Genomic DNA, 15,000 nt, shown 5'->3' with positions numbered 1-15,000 from the left:
ATTTCTGAATTACAATTTCAAATGGAGTATGTGCCATCTAAAACATTTGATCATGCAGACGGGTTATCGAGGTTAATACCTAAGGTAATAGCAGCCATTCAAGCGGAAGTTGAAGTAAAAAATACGTTATGTGACACAATAAGATAACTTCCAGTAACGCTTGATTGAAGTGAAAATTGAATGTGACTGCAGTCACGGAGGTGGGCTGCATGTGCGAACTCTAAACCCGAGCGATGGAAGACGAGAAGGCGACGAATCAGCAGGTTCGAATGCGCATTAATTTGCATAAATGAGATAATATAAGGCCGGGATTTAAGATGTTTGCGAGAGTCCAGCCGTTGAGTTCTCGAGAACCGGATGGAACCTGGTTAGAGCGGAGAGTGTCGCTGAGAATCGAGTCCAGGTTTTTTTTTTTTGCGATTAGATTAAAAGTAAGGCAAAGGTGGACGAATTTATTATACGCACAAAAGAAAGGATCAACAATAACGAACAGGATGAAGAAATTTATTCAATTTGCGATAACGTCCTGTTATATAGCGACAGGGTCGTAATTCCTGCGACAGGTATATCAAGAATGAAAAGCCTTATGCGCTCTTTCGTTTATTGGCCAAACATGGATAAGGATATAGAGGGGAAAACCAGGGAGTGTAGAGGATGCGAATTAGCTATGAAATCTCCTCCGACTCAATTCGGATCGTGGACAAAACCGGACCGACCTTAGTCTAGGATTCATTTAGATTTTGCAGGACCGCTAGATGGGTTCTACTATCTCATTGTTGTAGACAGCCTATCTAAATGGCCGGAAGTATTAAAATGTAAGAATCCCACATCCGAGGTAACTATCAACTTCCTGTATGAACTATTTGCTAGGTATGGAGTAGTAGACTGCATTGTTACAGACAATGGAACGTAATTTACGTCTACCGAATTTAAACATTTTTGCGAGGATCATCTAATCATGCATATAACCATTCCACCCTACCACCCAAGAAGTAATGGACAAGCAGAGAAATTCGTTGACACATTCAAGAGAGCTCTAAAAAAAAGCTAGTGGGTCGCCGACGGATAAATCAATCCAAAAGTTTTTACAAGTCTACAGAGTCACTTCGAATGCAAACATCGAAATGTCGAAGACACCTCCTGAGGTTATGTTCGGGCGCAAGGTTAGATCGATTTTTCACAAGTTGCTACCAAACCAGGATAGGCCAAACCTTAAAAAACGATAAAAAAAAAAAAAAAAAAAAAAAAACGGCGAAAGATTCACAAAAATAATAAGACTTTCTGGGAGTTGTTGAGAAACAAATAGGCAACATGGTCTACATGATTAAGGGACCAGACTTCATGCACAAACGTCACACTAACCAAATTCGGAAAAGATGCTCGAACAGTGAGGTGACAAGATCGCCCGAGGAGGACATCATGGACACAGTGTTTGATACTTTTCAGGTGCTCATACCAGAAACAGGGGTGTTATACCAGCCTTCCTTGAACAGAGGAATTTACACCGATTAGCACTATAAATAGCGCTAATAATTCCAACACTACACTTTGATCTTAGCCAAAAGACCAAGTAACCGTATTATACAGTCGACTTTCCTACCGAACGTGTACTAAATTGAGACGAGACGTCATCTTCCAAAAATCACATTGCTGAACTGCTGATTCCAAAAATCAAGTGAATGAATCTGCATGCTGGGTGCTTATTTGTAACATTTCACAAATCACGTAAAGAACGAGTCGGCATGTTAACAAAACAAAACATACGGCCATTTTCTTTTTTGTATTAGTAACAATATGATATCCTTACTGTTTACCGGAGGGAGGGGGAGATTTAACCGTCTGAATTCTAAGAACAGATACTACACTTTCATCTTAGCCAAAAGACCAAGTAAACGTATTATATAGTGCAAGTTCCTACCGAACATTATGTTCTATTTAAAAAAAAGATGCATATTATATATATATATAATTCTTAGTATAAGAAGGGGATGGTACTTTACTATTATAGAATAGGACCGTGCTGAAATAAAAAAATTATTATTTAGAAAGCCATTCTTAGTCTTGGGAGGGGATGTTTTTTATATCTTCTCTAATTACACCTACCAATTTCTAATTTCTTAATATAAGGCAATTTAATAATTCTTAATATAAAATGGAGATAGCATTTTTATAGCATTTTACTATTATAGAATACGGACCGTTGTCAAATACGATTAGAAATAATATACAATCATTGTTATAATATGCGAGTGACCTCCCTTTGATGTAACTTAGGTGTTGAATACCATTAGATTATTATACAACAATCATTGTTATGATATGCAAGTGACCTCCCTTTGATGTAGCTTCATTGTCAAATACCATTAGAATAATATGCAATCATTGTAATAATATGCAAGTTACCTCCCTTTGATGTAGCTTCATTGTCGACTACCATTAGAATAATATACAATCATTGTTATAATATCCGAGTGACCTCCCTTTGATGTAGCTTCATTTTCGAATACTATTAGAATAATATACAATCATTGTAATAATATGCGAGTGACCTCCCTTGGGTGTAGCTTCATTGTCTAATACCATTAGAATAATATACAATCATTGTTTATAATATGCGAGTGATCTCCCTTTGATGTAGCTTAGTTGTCGAATACCATTAGAATAATATACAATCATTGTTATAATATGCGAGTGACCTCCCTTGGATGTAGCTTTGTTGTCGAAAATGATTGTGAAAATTAGTAACGTATCCAAGAATTATAGGATTCAACGAGATAGACTCAAATATATACTAACAGAATACCCGGAGTAACCCAGGATTAAATGAGATACATGCAAATGTATACTAGCAGAATACACGGGCGTCTGGGATTAAATGAGATAGGTGCAAATATATACTAGCAGAATACCTGGCATTGTCTGTGATTGAATGAGATTGATTGAAATATATACTAGCAGAATTCCTTGCGTTGCCCAGGATTTAAGGAGATTGATGGAAAAATATACTAGCAGAATACCCGGCGTTGCCCTGGATTGAATAATGTAGGTTAGAAACACTACTAGTAAAATACCCGACATCGCTTGGGATTGAATGAGATATGTGGAAATATATATTAGCAGAATACCCTGCATCGCTCTGGATTGAATAAGATAGGTGGAAATATATAGAAGCAGAATATCAGGCATCTCGAAATTTTATAATGCAGGTTCGAATAAATACTAACAGATTACCTGGCATCGCCTGGGATTGAATAAGATAGGTACAAATACAGAATACGCCAATACTTGGCGTCGCTCGGAATTGTATAAGATGACTGCACATATACACTAGCAGAATACCCGGCATTGCTCAAGATTGAATGAGAAAGGTGAGAAAATATACTAGCAATATCCCTGGCGTCGCCCGGGATTGAAGGATATTGATGGAAATATCTATTAGCAGAATTCCTGGCGTTGCCCCGTATTGAATAAGATAGGGGCAAATGTATACTAGCAGAATAATCACCGTTACTCTGGATTAAATGAGGGTGGTAGAATATAAAGATTGTACCAGAAATGGCTTAAACAATTTTCTATCTCAAAATTACTTTATTTGTGAAGTCGATTCCGGATATGGCTAAAACAGTTTACGATCTACAAATTAGATTAATACATATATATTGTTAGTTTTCTATGAACGTTTGCTAGGCCAGTTTCTATAAGGGGTGATCTTTATTTATTTGAATTTTTTATGTTATCATCCGGGCATGATGTGAGTTTCCCCCCGTTCTTTTCCTCCTTTGCAATACGGGTTCGTGCCTGCCTTCCTTCTACCACATTTTTTTTTGATCAGCATACACCTCCAAAACACCCGGGCAACGCCGGGCTGAAATGCTAGTATATATATATATATATATATATATATATATATATATATATATATATATATATATATATATACTCCTATAAATTCGTTTTTTCTTTTGTGTGTATTGATATTCATATTAAAAACCCTCTTTTCTATTTATTTAAAAAGAAAATACAATTTTCTTATATATGGGTCATGGAATTGAATTCATCTGAAAAAGATCTAGCTAATTTGCATATTCTTTTAAACATTCATTTTCATTAATTCCCTATTAGTTTTTTCGGTTTTCTCATGGGATTATCATCTTTAGTTAACTATTACGTGTAATTATATCCATGCAGATATTCTACATGATTTATACTTGAATAATATTTGCGTAAAAAGTTTACAGGACACACAATATTGTTTCCATATATATTTATGTATACGTATATATTTTTGTTTAATCTATCTATCTATCTATCTCTGTGTGTGTCTGTGTGTGTACATTTCCCTATGCAATAACTCTGCCAATTTTATGTCTACAGACTCGAAATTTGATATACAGGGTACTGAGATTTGGGAAAATCTATGTGATCGGTTTTCGCCCAGAAATTTGGCGATTAAGGGGTTAAAGTTAAACGATTTGACCTTTGAGAACTCTACCAAATTCTTCCGGCAATTTTGGGTCTAAACACTTTAAACTTTAGATATAGGTTTCTTGGACATGGATCCAACTTAATAATTTGAGTTGAACCCAAAATAATAAATTTTAAGGGGTCATAATAGGGGTCAAAGTTAAAAAAGTTGTCCGCTTATTTTTTTGCTCAACATAGACCTCCAAATTCCCGGGCAACGCCGGACACCTATGCTAGTATATCTATATAAGTGAACGTGTCTGTGTATCTGTCTGTCTGTTATCTGTCAGTTCGTCTGTGTGTGTACATTTCCCAACGCAATAACTCTGTCAATTTTTAGTCTACAGACTCGAAATTTGATATACAGGGTACTAAGATTTGGGAAAATCTATGTGATCGGTTAACCTTTTAGAACTTTACCAAGCTCCTCCGACAATTTTGGGTCTAAACGCTTTAAATTTTAGATATTGGTTCCTTGGACATGGATCTAACTTAATAACTTGATTTGAGCCCAAAACAACACATGTTAAGGGGTCATAATAGGGGTCAAAATTTAAAAAAATTGAACTTTTTTCTTTGCACAACATGCACCTGAAATGCTAGTATATATATATATATATATATATATATATATATATATACATATATATATATATATATATATATATATATATATATATATATATAAGTGAAACTGTCTGTCTGTGTACATTTCCCTACGCAATAACTCTGACAATTTTAAGTTTACAGGCTCGAAATTTGATATACAGGGTACTCAGACTTGTGAAAATCTTTGTAATTCGTTTTTGGGCTAGAAATTTGGCTGTTAAGGGGTCAAAGTTCAACGATTTGACCTTTGAGAACTCAACCAAACTCCTCCGCCAATGTTGGGTATAAACACTTGACATTTTAGATATAGGTTTCTGGAACATGGATCTAACTTAATAACTTGATTTGAGCCCAAAACAATAAATGTTAAGGGGTCATAATAGGGTCAAAGTTTTAAATAATAAATACTAAATTACTCAGACAATTTCTGGTCTAAACATTTGAAATTTTACATAAAGGGTATTCAGAGATAAGGCAAGCTTTTTAATCGGTTTGGGTCGAAAATTTGAACTACCAATATATAAATGTGTGTATATATGTTTGCATGTCTGCCTAAAACTTTCGATATAGACGACGGATTCTAACATGATCAGTATCGTTTTGAAGCTCGACCCTTCAAAAGACAAATGCCGAAAAATTGGCTAAAAACATTAATTTCTTCACCCTCAACTGGGCCATTTTCTACAGGGATGGGTTGCTTTTTTCGCCGATATTTTCGAAAGTCATCCCCTCGTTTCGATTGTCTGGCCTTAATTTAAACCTACGTAACTTCCGGTTTGCTGGTCGTCGTAACAGCAAATACGTCACGTTTTTGCCCGTTCTTTTCCTCCTTTGCGGTACGGGTTCGAGTCTGCCTTCCTACTACCACTTTTTTTTTGCTCAATATACACCTCCAATCACCCGGGCAACGCCGGGCTGAAATGCTAGGATATCTAAAAGTGAAAATGTCCGGCTGTCTGTGTGTCTCTGTACATTTCCCTACACAATAACTCTGTCAATTTTCAGTCTACAGGCTCGAAATTTGATATACAGAGAATTGAGAGTTGGCAAAATCTTTGTAATCGGTTTTCGGCCAGAAATTTAGCTGTTAACAGGTCAATATTCAACGATTTGTCCTTTGAGAACTCTACCAAACTCCTCCGCTAATTGTGGGTCTAAACACTTGAAATTTTCGATATAGGTTCCTAAGATATGGATTTAACTTAATAACTTGATTTGAGCCCAAAGCAATAAATGTTAAGGGGTCATAATGGTGGTCAAATTTTTTTTAAAATTGATCGCTTTTTTTCTTTTTTTTTTTTTTTTTTGCTCAACATACACCTCCAAACACCCGGGCAGCGCCGGGCTCCCAGGCTAGTCTATCTATATATCTATAAAATTGAACGTGTGTGTGTGTGTGTGTGTGTGTCTGTCTGTCTGTCTGTCTGTGTGCGCGTGCATTTCCCTATGCAATAACTCTGCCAATTTTAATCTACAAATTCCAAATTTGATATACAGGGTACTGAGATTTGGGAAAATCTATGTGATCGGTTGTCGCCCAGAAATTTGGCGGTTAAGGGATCAAAGTTTGAACATGTGACCTTTGAGAACTCTACTAAACTCCTCCGACAATTTTGGGTCTACACACTTGAAATTTTAGATTTAAGTTACTTGGACATAACTTGATTGGAGCACAAAACAATAAATGTTAATGGTTCATAATAGGGGTAAAATTACAAAAATAACCGCTTTTTTTTTTCCTCAACATATACCTCCGGGCAACGCCGGGCTGAAATTCTCGTATATCCATGAAAGTGAACGTGTCTGTCTGTGTGTGTACATTTCCCTACACAATAACTCTGTCAATTTTATGTCTACAGACTCGAAATTTGATATACAGGGTATCGAGATTTGGGAAAATCTTTGTAATCCGTTTTTGGCCAGAAATTTGGCTGTTAACGGGTCAAAGTTCAACGATTTTCCTTTTAGAACTCTACCAAACTCCTCCGACAATTTCGAGCTAAACACTTGAAATTTTAGATATAAATTCCTTGGACATGGATTTAACTTAATAACTTGATTTGAGCCCAAAACAATAAATGGTCAGGGGTCATAATAGGGGTCAAAGATTAAAACAAAGTTGACCTCTGCGGTCTCTACCAAATTACTCAGACAATTTCTGGTCTAAACATTTGAAATTTAACATAAAGTTTATTCAGAGATAGGGCAAGCTTTTTAATCGGTTTGAGACGAAAAATTTTTAGTTACCAATATATAAATGTATGTATGTGTGTTTGCATGTCTGCCTAAAACTTTCGACAGAGGTGACAGATTTTATCACGATCGCTATCGTTTTGAAGTTCGACTATTCAGACGAAAAATATCGAAAAATTGGCTTAAAACATTAATATCTTCACCTTAAACTGGGCACTTTTCTACAGGGGGGGGGGCTTTTTTCGCCGATATTTTTTAAAGTCATCCTCTCCTTTCGATTGTCTATCCTTAATTTAAACATAAGTCACTTCCGGTTTGGCGGTGATCGTAACAACAAAGACGTCAGGGATTTTTTCCGTTCTTTTCCTCCTTCACGGTATGGGTTCAAGCCTGTTTTCCTACTACAACTTTTTTTTTTTGCTCAACATACACATCCAAACACCCGGGCAATGCCTGGCTGAAATGTTTGTATATCTCTAAAAGTGAAAGTGTCTATCTGCCTGTCTGTGTGTCTGTGTACATTTCCCTACACAATAACTCTGTCGATTTTATGTCTACAGACTCGAAATTTGATATACAGGGTAGTGAGAATTGGGGAAAATCTTTGTATTCCGTTTTCGTCCAGAAATTTAGTGAATAAGGGGTCAAAGTTCAACGATTTGACCTTTGAGAACTCTACCAAACTCCTCCGACAATTTCCGATCTAAACACTTTAAATTTTAGATATAGGTTCCTTGGACATGGATCTAACGTAATAACTTGATTTTAGCCCAAAACAATAAATGTTAAGGAGTCATAATAGGGGTCAATTTTTTAAAAAATTTATTGCTTCGGTCTCTATCAAATTAATCAGACAATTTCTGGTCTAAACATTTTAAATTTTACATAAAGGTTATTCAGAGATAGGGCAAGCTTTCTAATCGATTGGGGTTGAAAATTGAATTATCAATATATAAATGTATGTATGTATGTATGTATGTATGTATGTATGTATGTCTGCCTAAAACTTTCTACAGAGGCGACGGATTTTACTAGATCAGTATCATTTTTAAGTTTTACTTTTCAGATGACAAATATCGAAAAATTGGCTAAAAACATTAATATCTTCACCTTCAACTGGGCACTTTTCTACAGGGGGGGGGGCTTTTTCGCCAGTCATCCTCTCCTTTCGATTATATAGCCTTTATTTAAACCTACGTCACTCCCAGTTTGGCGGTGGTCATAACAGCAAATATGTCACGTTTTCCCCATTTTTTTCCTCTTTTGCGATACGGGTTCGAGCCTGCCTTCCTACTACCACTTTTTTTTTTCTTTTGCTCAACACACATCTCCACTCACCCGGACAACGCCGGCCTGAAATGCTAATATATATAATGTCAGGTCATGTTATGCTACTTGTACCATGTAATCCAGTACTACCTGCCTCATGGTTGGGTCACCGGTGACTAAACTGTTTCCCCCCACAGGCTTGTTTGGTGAGGAGGGCGGCTAGTCTCCCTGAAGGATTAAAAACAATACCTTTCAAAGGGCGAATGAACCCTTTTTCTGGGTCAACGGCCAACTAGCCCCATGTGTGTTTGTGTGTATGTATGTGTGTGTTGGGGTGGAGAGGGCTCCGTTAAGCCATGGTGAAGGCAACCTTTCTAGGAGAAGCAAATCTCTGATTTAAAAAACCATAAAGTGGGAGACCAGTACCCGCATTAAGCTGATCTGCAGTTTAACTTGTTGCTGGATATTTTGCTCTTGCTTGTTGCTGGATCTCAACATTTTGAACCGAGAGAGAGACTTAGCTGTCATACAAAGCTAAGACCCTGTAACATTATCTGTATAGATACTCCCTCAGGCATTTGTCTATAAAAATGCTCCTGTGGAGATGGAAGTCATTTTTGGGCTCATGGACTTTAAGTGTTTGAGGGAATGGCACTCGTCTGACAAGACGTTGCAATCATCTATATATATAAAAGCGAAAATGTATGTATGTATGTATGTGTGTATGTTTGTGTGTCTGCTAAAAACTTTCAACCGACAGAATAAAAATTCACAAATTTTGTCTCATATGAAAGCCCCATCCTTCGCCCGACAAATATCGAAAAATTGGCCAAAAACGTTAATTTTTTCACCCTGAAATCAACACTTTTCTACAGGGAGGAGGTCAGCAAAAACCGTCCTCTCATGACGAGATCAGTTCTACGCATGCATCAAACGACGTCATAACCTGATTTAGTTTAAATATTTGAAGAACTGACACAATATCATGTTAGCTCAGTTGGGTCATTATCTAAACGTTTTGTGTTCGAATCGTGGTGTGAGATGTCTTTTTTTTCGATTATTTAAATTTTAATATTGAAGCAGGGTTATTTAAGCCATTTTTCACGTAACGTTCGTTTTTCTGTTTTTGTTTTTTTTTCACTTCGCTTATTCTCAGGTTTTCATTAACACCTCCATCCCCGACTGACCACACACACCCAAAAACACCCGGGTACCCACCGATTTTTTAAATTTTGATATTGAAACAGGCTTATTTAAGCCATTTTTCACGTGGTTTTTTTTTCACGTGTTTTTTTCAGAAGTTTTTATGTTTTCTTTTTTGTTTTTGTTTTTCAGATTTTTACATTTAACATCGTTCATTTGCCTTACGTTAGTTTTTTTGTGTGCTTTTTTACTTCGCTTATTCTTCTGTTTTGATCACCCCCATCGCCCACCGCCCGGGTACCGCCCCCCATGCTTTATTTTTCAGATAAGTTTTAACGTTCGTTTTTCTGTTTTCTTTTTTTACTTCGCTTATTCTAAGGTGTTTATAACAGGCACGACAGGAAAACAAATGAACATATATCTAAAGAAATGGCAGAAACACTAGAGGATGACCTCCAATCAGTAGTGGAATGAGGACAAAAATGGATGGTCACGTTCAATGCCGCCAAGACTAAACTAGTTTCATTCAATAATTACAAGAAACCTTCTCTACCACGTATAGCAATAGCCAACGACTCTTTATCTGAGAGTACGTCTTTCAAGCTCCTTTACAGGAAACATGAGTTGGAACAATTACATTGAGGGCATTGCCAGGGCCACTGCAAGGAAGGCGGGCTCTCTCTACCGTGCTAGAAAACTACTAACACCCGAAAGTATCCTGTACCTCTATAAAGCAACCATTCGCCCATGTATGGAGTATTGCTGTCATATTTGGGCTGGTGCATCGGCTACTAGTCTCTCGCTCCTTGACAAGGTTCAAAAGAGTCGCAAATCTGATAGGCCCTAAACTGGCATCTAAGCTTCAGCCTCTGTCCCATCGACGAAACGTTGCATCCCTTTGCCTGTTCTACAAGTATTTTAATGGTGAATGCTCTGATGAACTGCAAGCACTTGTGCCCCCAAGACGTGAACACCCTCGACAGACCCGACAGGCTGCAAAATCCCACCCCCACACTGTAGAGATCCCTAGATGTAAGAGACCTTTCTACTCCAGTAGTTTCTTCCCCAGAACCGCTAGACTTTGGAATTCCATTCCAGATCCCTGCTTCCCCAACAGTACTGACATGCAGAAGTTCAAGTGCAACGTGAACCAACATCTTGCTGCCCAAATCCCTACATAGTACCCCAGTAGTTGTTGCCCCTGATAGTAGCCTCCTACACCAAAGTGGCAATGTGCCTTGTTTGGGGAGAAAATGTAATAAAAAATTTTTTAAAAATCGGATTTTAACCAATCAGAGATCCGGAATAATAGATCGCCATGGTAAATTCCAAATTGCTCTGGTATTAGTATTAATGAAATTGAGCTAATTTTAAAAGTTAATTTTGAATTGTTTTTTTTTTTTTTTTTTTTTTTTTTGCAGGAATGATCTTGAAAAACGGATGCCAAATGAAACATCAAAGAGATCGTATAAAACAGAAAAGAACAAGAAAAAGCCATCTTTAATCTGGGTTATGATAAAGGTCTACTTCTTGGAACTCTGGATGTCTTGGATGTGCAAAATCGCTTATGATATGCTCGTGTTTCTTAACCCGATTATACTTAAGTATGCTCTTAATAAATTCTTCTATGCATAGTATTTAATAGTGATATTCACTAGGAGTTCCCACATGACTCATTGTTAGCGATCACTTATTGGCAACAGGTGGTGTTCCCTGGAGTCTGGGTGGCAACAATTCTCCCCAGATTTTTTGTACTCTCTACTTCTCTTGATATCTGTTACAAAAGCACTTTGTGTGCTCGCAACAGCCATTTCCCAATCGATTTCTCATTAGCAACAACTTTTGGCTGCCTCTAAAATTTGAGTAGTAGTAAGCCTCTCCAGGATTCAAGTACTCGCCATGTGATTGTAATGGATGTCTAGATAGTACTTTCGTAGTGTTTTTATTCACGCATAATCGTACTCATAATCATAATCATAATCAAAATCATAATCATAATTACAATCATAATCATAATTACAATCATAATCATAATTATAATCATAATTATAATCATAACCATTATCATAATTACAATCATAATCATAATTACAATCATAATCATAATTATAATCATAATTATAAGGAGAGTAGACAGTGGATCTTTGGTTTACTTTCAGCAGCCACGTAACTTTCGCTTCCTGTATTTTGTCCTTTAGTCCTCACATTCACGTTTCTGAAAAAAAGGGTAAAATTGCTGTTTCTGTGTTAGAATTTATTCCATCTAACACATCATTGATACGTTTTTGACCTTGAGGTAGTATTTATTTAGCTCCTTAGATCAAGTGGCTTCATGCCTTGTCTGGAGCGATTTCCATAAAAAATATCAATAAACCAAATCAAAGTCTTCATGCATACATGCAAGGGGCGGGGGGTATATGTGTTGGTCTTTTTATTCTCTCCATCATCTCTTTGCCGCGTTTCATGAGTAACCGTTTCATCTAGTGATCATCGATCGTCTTTTCTCATCTGTCTAAGATAAATAAAACTTTTTATGCATGAAATACAAAAGGAAGACGTTTGCTGAGATTTCTTCAAGGTATTATTTAAAAAGAATTGACACTGGATGGAGGGAGACAGACAAAAAAAAGCTAATTATTATCTTACTTAGCTTACTTCTTAAGCTTAACTTTTTAACTTAACAACATAAGTGATGCAGACGACAGAAGACATAGGTAATATTTGCTGAGATTATCAGTTTTCTACATCATTGACCAAGTTTTATTCGCATGGCTTTCTGAGGGAAACTGATTTTGAAAACCTTAGTTTTCTCTAGCTCGAAGACGTGACGTCATTGGTCATATCTTCATATCATTCAATTTTGTCCACAGCGTTTTACTGCCCATTTTTCATTCAGTTTTAAGAATGATTGTTTTACTAATCTGGGTATTCATGCACTTGACAAATTTCACACAAGCTAGATTAATCGCTACTGGCATAGGTATCTAATCTTTCATGATTTTTATGACCATTTTCTGTGGTACCAACCAAGTTTGATGATGCCATTGATTTTCCGGTTGAGGAGGTGGGGGGGGGGAGCAGATTATAGGAGTTCTGTCGATTTAAGTTCATTTGAGCTTGTGTAATGTTCTTTTTACATTTTTTGCTGTTGCTATTTCTACTGTGGTTGATTCGTATTATTAGATTATGTGGATTGGTTTCTGCACTGAAGGGTTTTTCCTTAATATTTCAGCCTGTTTTTGGTCTGTCATTATTTTAATGCTAAGTGCTCGTCTGAGCTCCAGTCTATGGTCCCCGCTTTGTCAAATTTTCACGAAAAAACATTCGTCTAGCTAAAAGCACTATTAATAGTTTTATCTGTGTCTAAACCTAAACGTAGATTATGAGCAAAGCTTCTTTCTTAGAACTACCCACTTGTGGAACTCTGTTTCGTTTACCTGCTTTCCAACTGACTACAATATGATCGTCTTCAAACAAGTTCTTGATGAGCCGTCCTCTTGAGTAATCTAATTTATCAAATTTCCACTAATAACAATTACTATGCTATTGTCCCAACAACCACGGTACATGCATGAAGTCGTATCCTCGAGTGGTCTCTGGGCCTTGATAAGAGATGACTTCTTTGAAAAAATTAAAAACAAAATGTCTTTTATATGGCATCATTTCTTACTTTCTTACAACAGCCATTCACCATTTAGTTCTTGCTAAATACAGGGTAGAATGATAAATTTCTTGCCCTAAAGAAAAGTTGTTTTTTTTTTAAACTTTTATTGAAAACATCAATTCATGTAACTTGATTATGTAGTAGAGCTGTTATCTATTCAATGTAGCCACCTTCAGCCTCAATCACCACCTCGATATATGTCCAGAACTGGGACCATGACTTTTCCACAAAGCGCCGGCAAATACTTGGCAATAGGCAGCGGTCAGGCTGGCTTTGGTATTGTGGGAGGTCATGCTGGTGATGTTCTCGATGTATGACCAAACGAAGTAAGTCCAGCAGATTCAGGCCGGGGGAGGAGAGAAGACCAGTGAGAGAAGAGTAAAAATCGTAGTGCTCCTTCTGAAGCCACGCCTGGGTCTCTTTGGACTCATGGACCAGTACCGAGTCCTGTTGCCACACTCAAGGTCTGCCAGCGGCCACCTGATTGCACCAGGCGATCATTGTACTCTTCAACACATCCGGGCACTTTCAAGCCGACTTCGAAGATGTGAGGTGACATGATGTGACTCTCACTTGAAACCACACCAAAGACCATAACTGTGGCCGGAAACTTTGTTTCATCACCCTGGGGCGTTTCTGTTATTCATGGCAATCCAGTGATGGTTCCGGCTGTTGTGCACTTGATCTTGGCAGAAGTTCTTTTCGTCTGAAAGAAACAGAGCCTGTTTGGGGTCTTGGGACGCTTCAGGTTGTTAAGCAACATAACGGACTTGATTAGCCTGAAGTTCTTTGTCTTCTCAGTTAAGACCTGGCTTGTCTGGTGTCTGTCCTCTTTCACACAAATCCCTACATAGTACCCCAGTAGTTGTTGCCCCTGATAGTAGCCCCCTACATCAAAGTGGCAATGTTCCTTGTTTGATGTGAAAATGTAATAATAAATAAAAAAAATCGGATTTTAACCAATCAGAGATTGTGTGTGAGATGCCTAAATCTCTGGCAATTTGCTGAATAGGCAGTTGGGGAGTTTCATCAACAATGTCATTTACTGCGGTGAAAAAATGTGATTCAGCCTGTCAACACTCTATCACTTTTAATTTATATTGAATTAAAAAAAAAATTTTTAGATTTTATAAAATAGAATTTTAAAATAAATTACAACAGGCATTATTATTTTTTTTTTTACAATGAATGGAAATGGTCATTATCTAAAAATCTTCAGAAAAAAGAGAACAAACTTTTTTACAGAATTAAACTCTAATAATAAATAAAAATAATCATTAAAAATGTATAAATAGTTTGAAACGGTCTCTCTTGGAAAGTGCGTTTTTTTTTTTGTTTTTTTGTTGTTTTTTTTTTTGTAAAATGAATTTTTGCTTTAATTTAAAGTTTCGTAAGAACTTCTTGAATTGTCTCCCCCTATTCTGAGTGGAAGTTTTTAATAATGAAAACAAAAACAAAAATATCCTCAAAAAGTAAAAAAAAACTCTAGTTCCCAAATCTTTCTACAGGTGAAATATCAACACCTTCATTGTTGATGTGAAAATCAACAGCATAACTTTGAGATAATGTTCGATATGTGTATATAAGGTGCATTTAGGTGATTTTAATAAGTTTTCCAGACTTTTTCTAGATGGGAATTTTAATTGGTAGTATACATA

General features: G+C 36.6%; 1 protein-coding gene across 2 annotated transcripts in view; it reads left to right on the top strand.

Moving 5' to 3' along the window:
- The window catches only part of LOC145277708 (multidrug resistance-associated protein 1-like), a 320,419-nt gene that overhangs the window by 116,663 nt on the left and 188,756 nt on the right, over positions 1 to 15,000 (top strand). For both annotated transcript variants that reach the window (XM_080129406.1, XM_080129407.1), the window contains exon 9: positions 11,100 to 11,282. In XM_080129406.1, the coding sequence (XP_079985532.1) occupies positions 11,100 to 11,282 (183 nt within the window). The remainder of the gene's footprint in view (positions 1 to 11,099; positions 11,283 to 15,000) is intronic.

The sequence above is a fragment of the Euprymna scolopes genome, chromosome 6 (assembly GCF_053919585.1).
Source record: "Euprymna scolopes isolate OS-2025 chromosome 6, ASM5391958v1, whole genome shotgun sequence".
NCBI classification, from domain to species: Eukaryota; Metazoa; Mollusca; class Cephalopoda; order Sepiida; family Sepiolidae; genus Euprymna; species Euprymna scolopes.
Note: the sequence above shows the minus strand (reverse complement) of the source record. Positions and strands in the feature narration are given on the sequence as shown.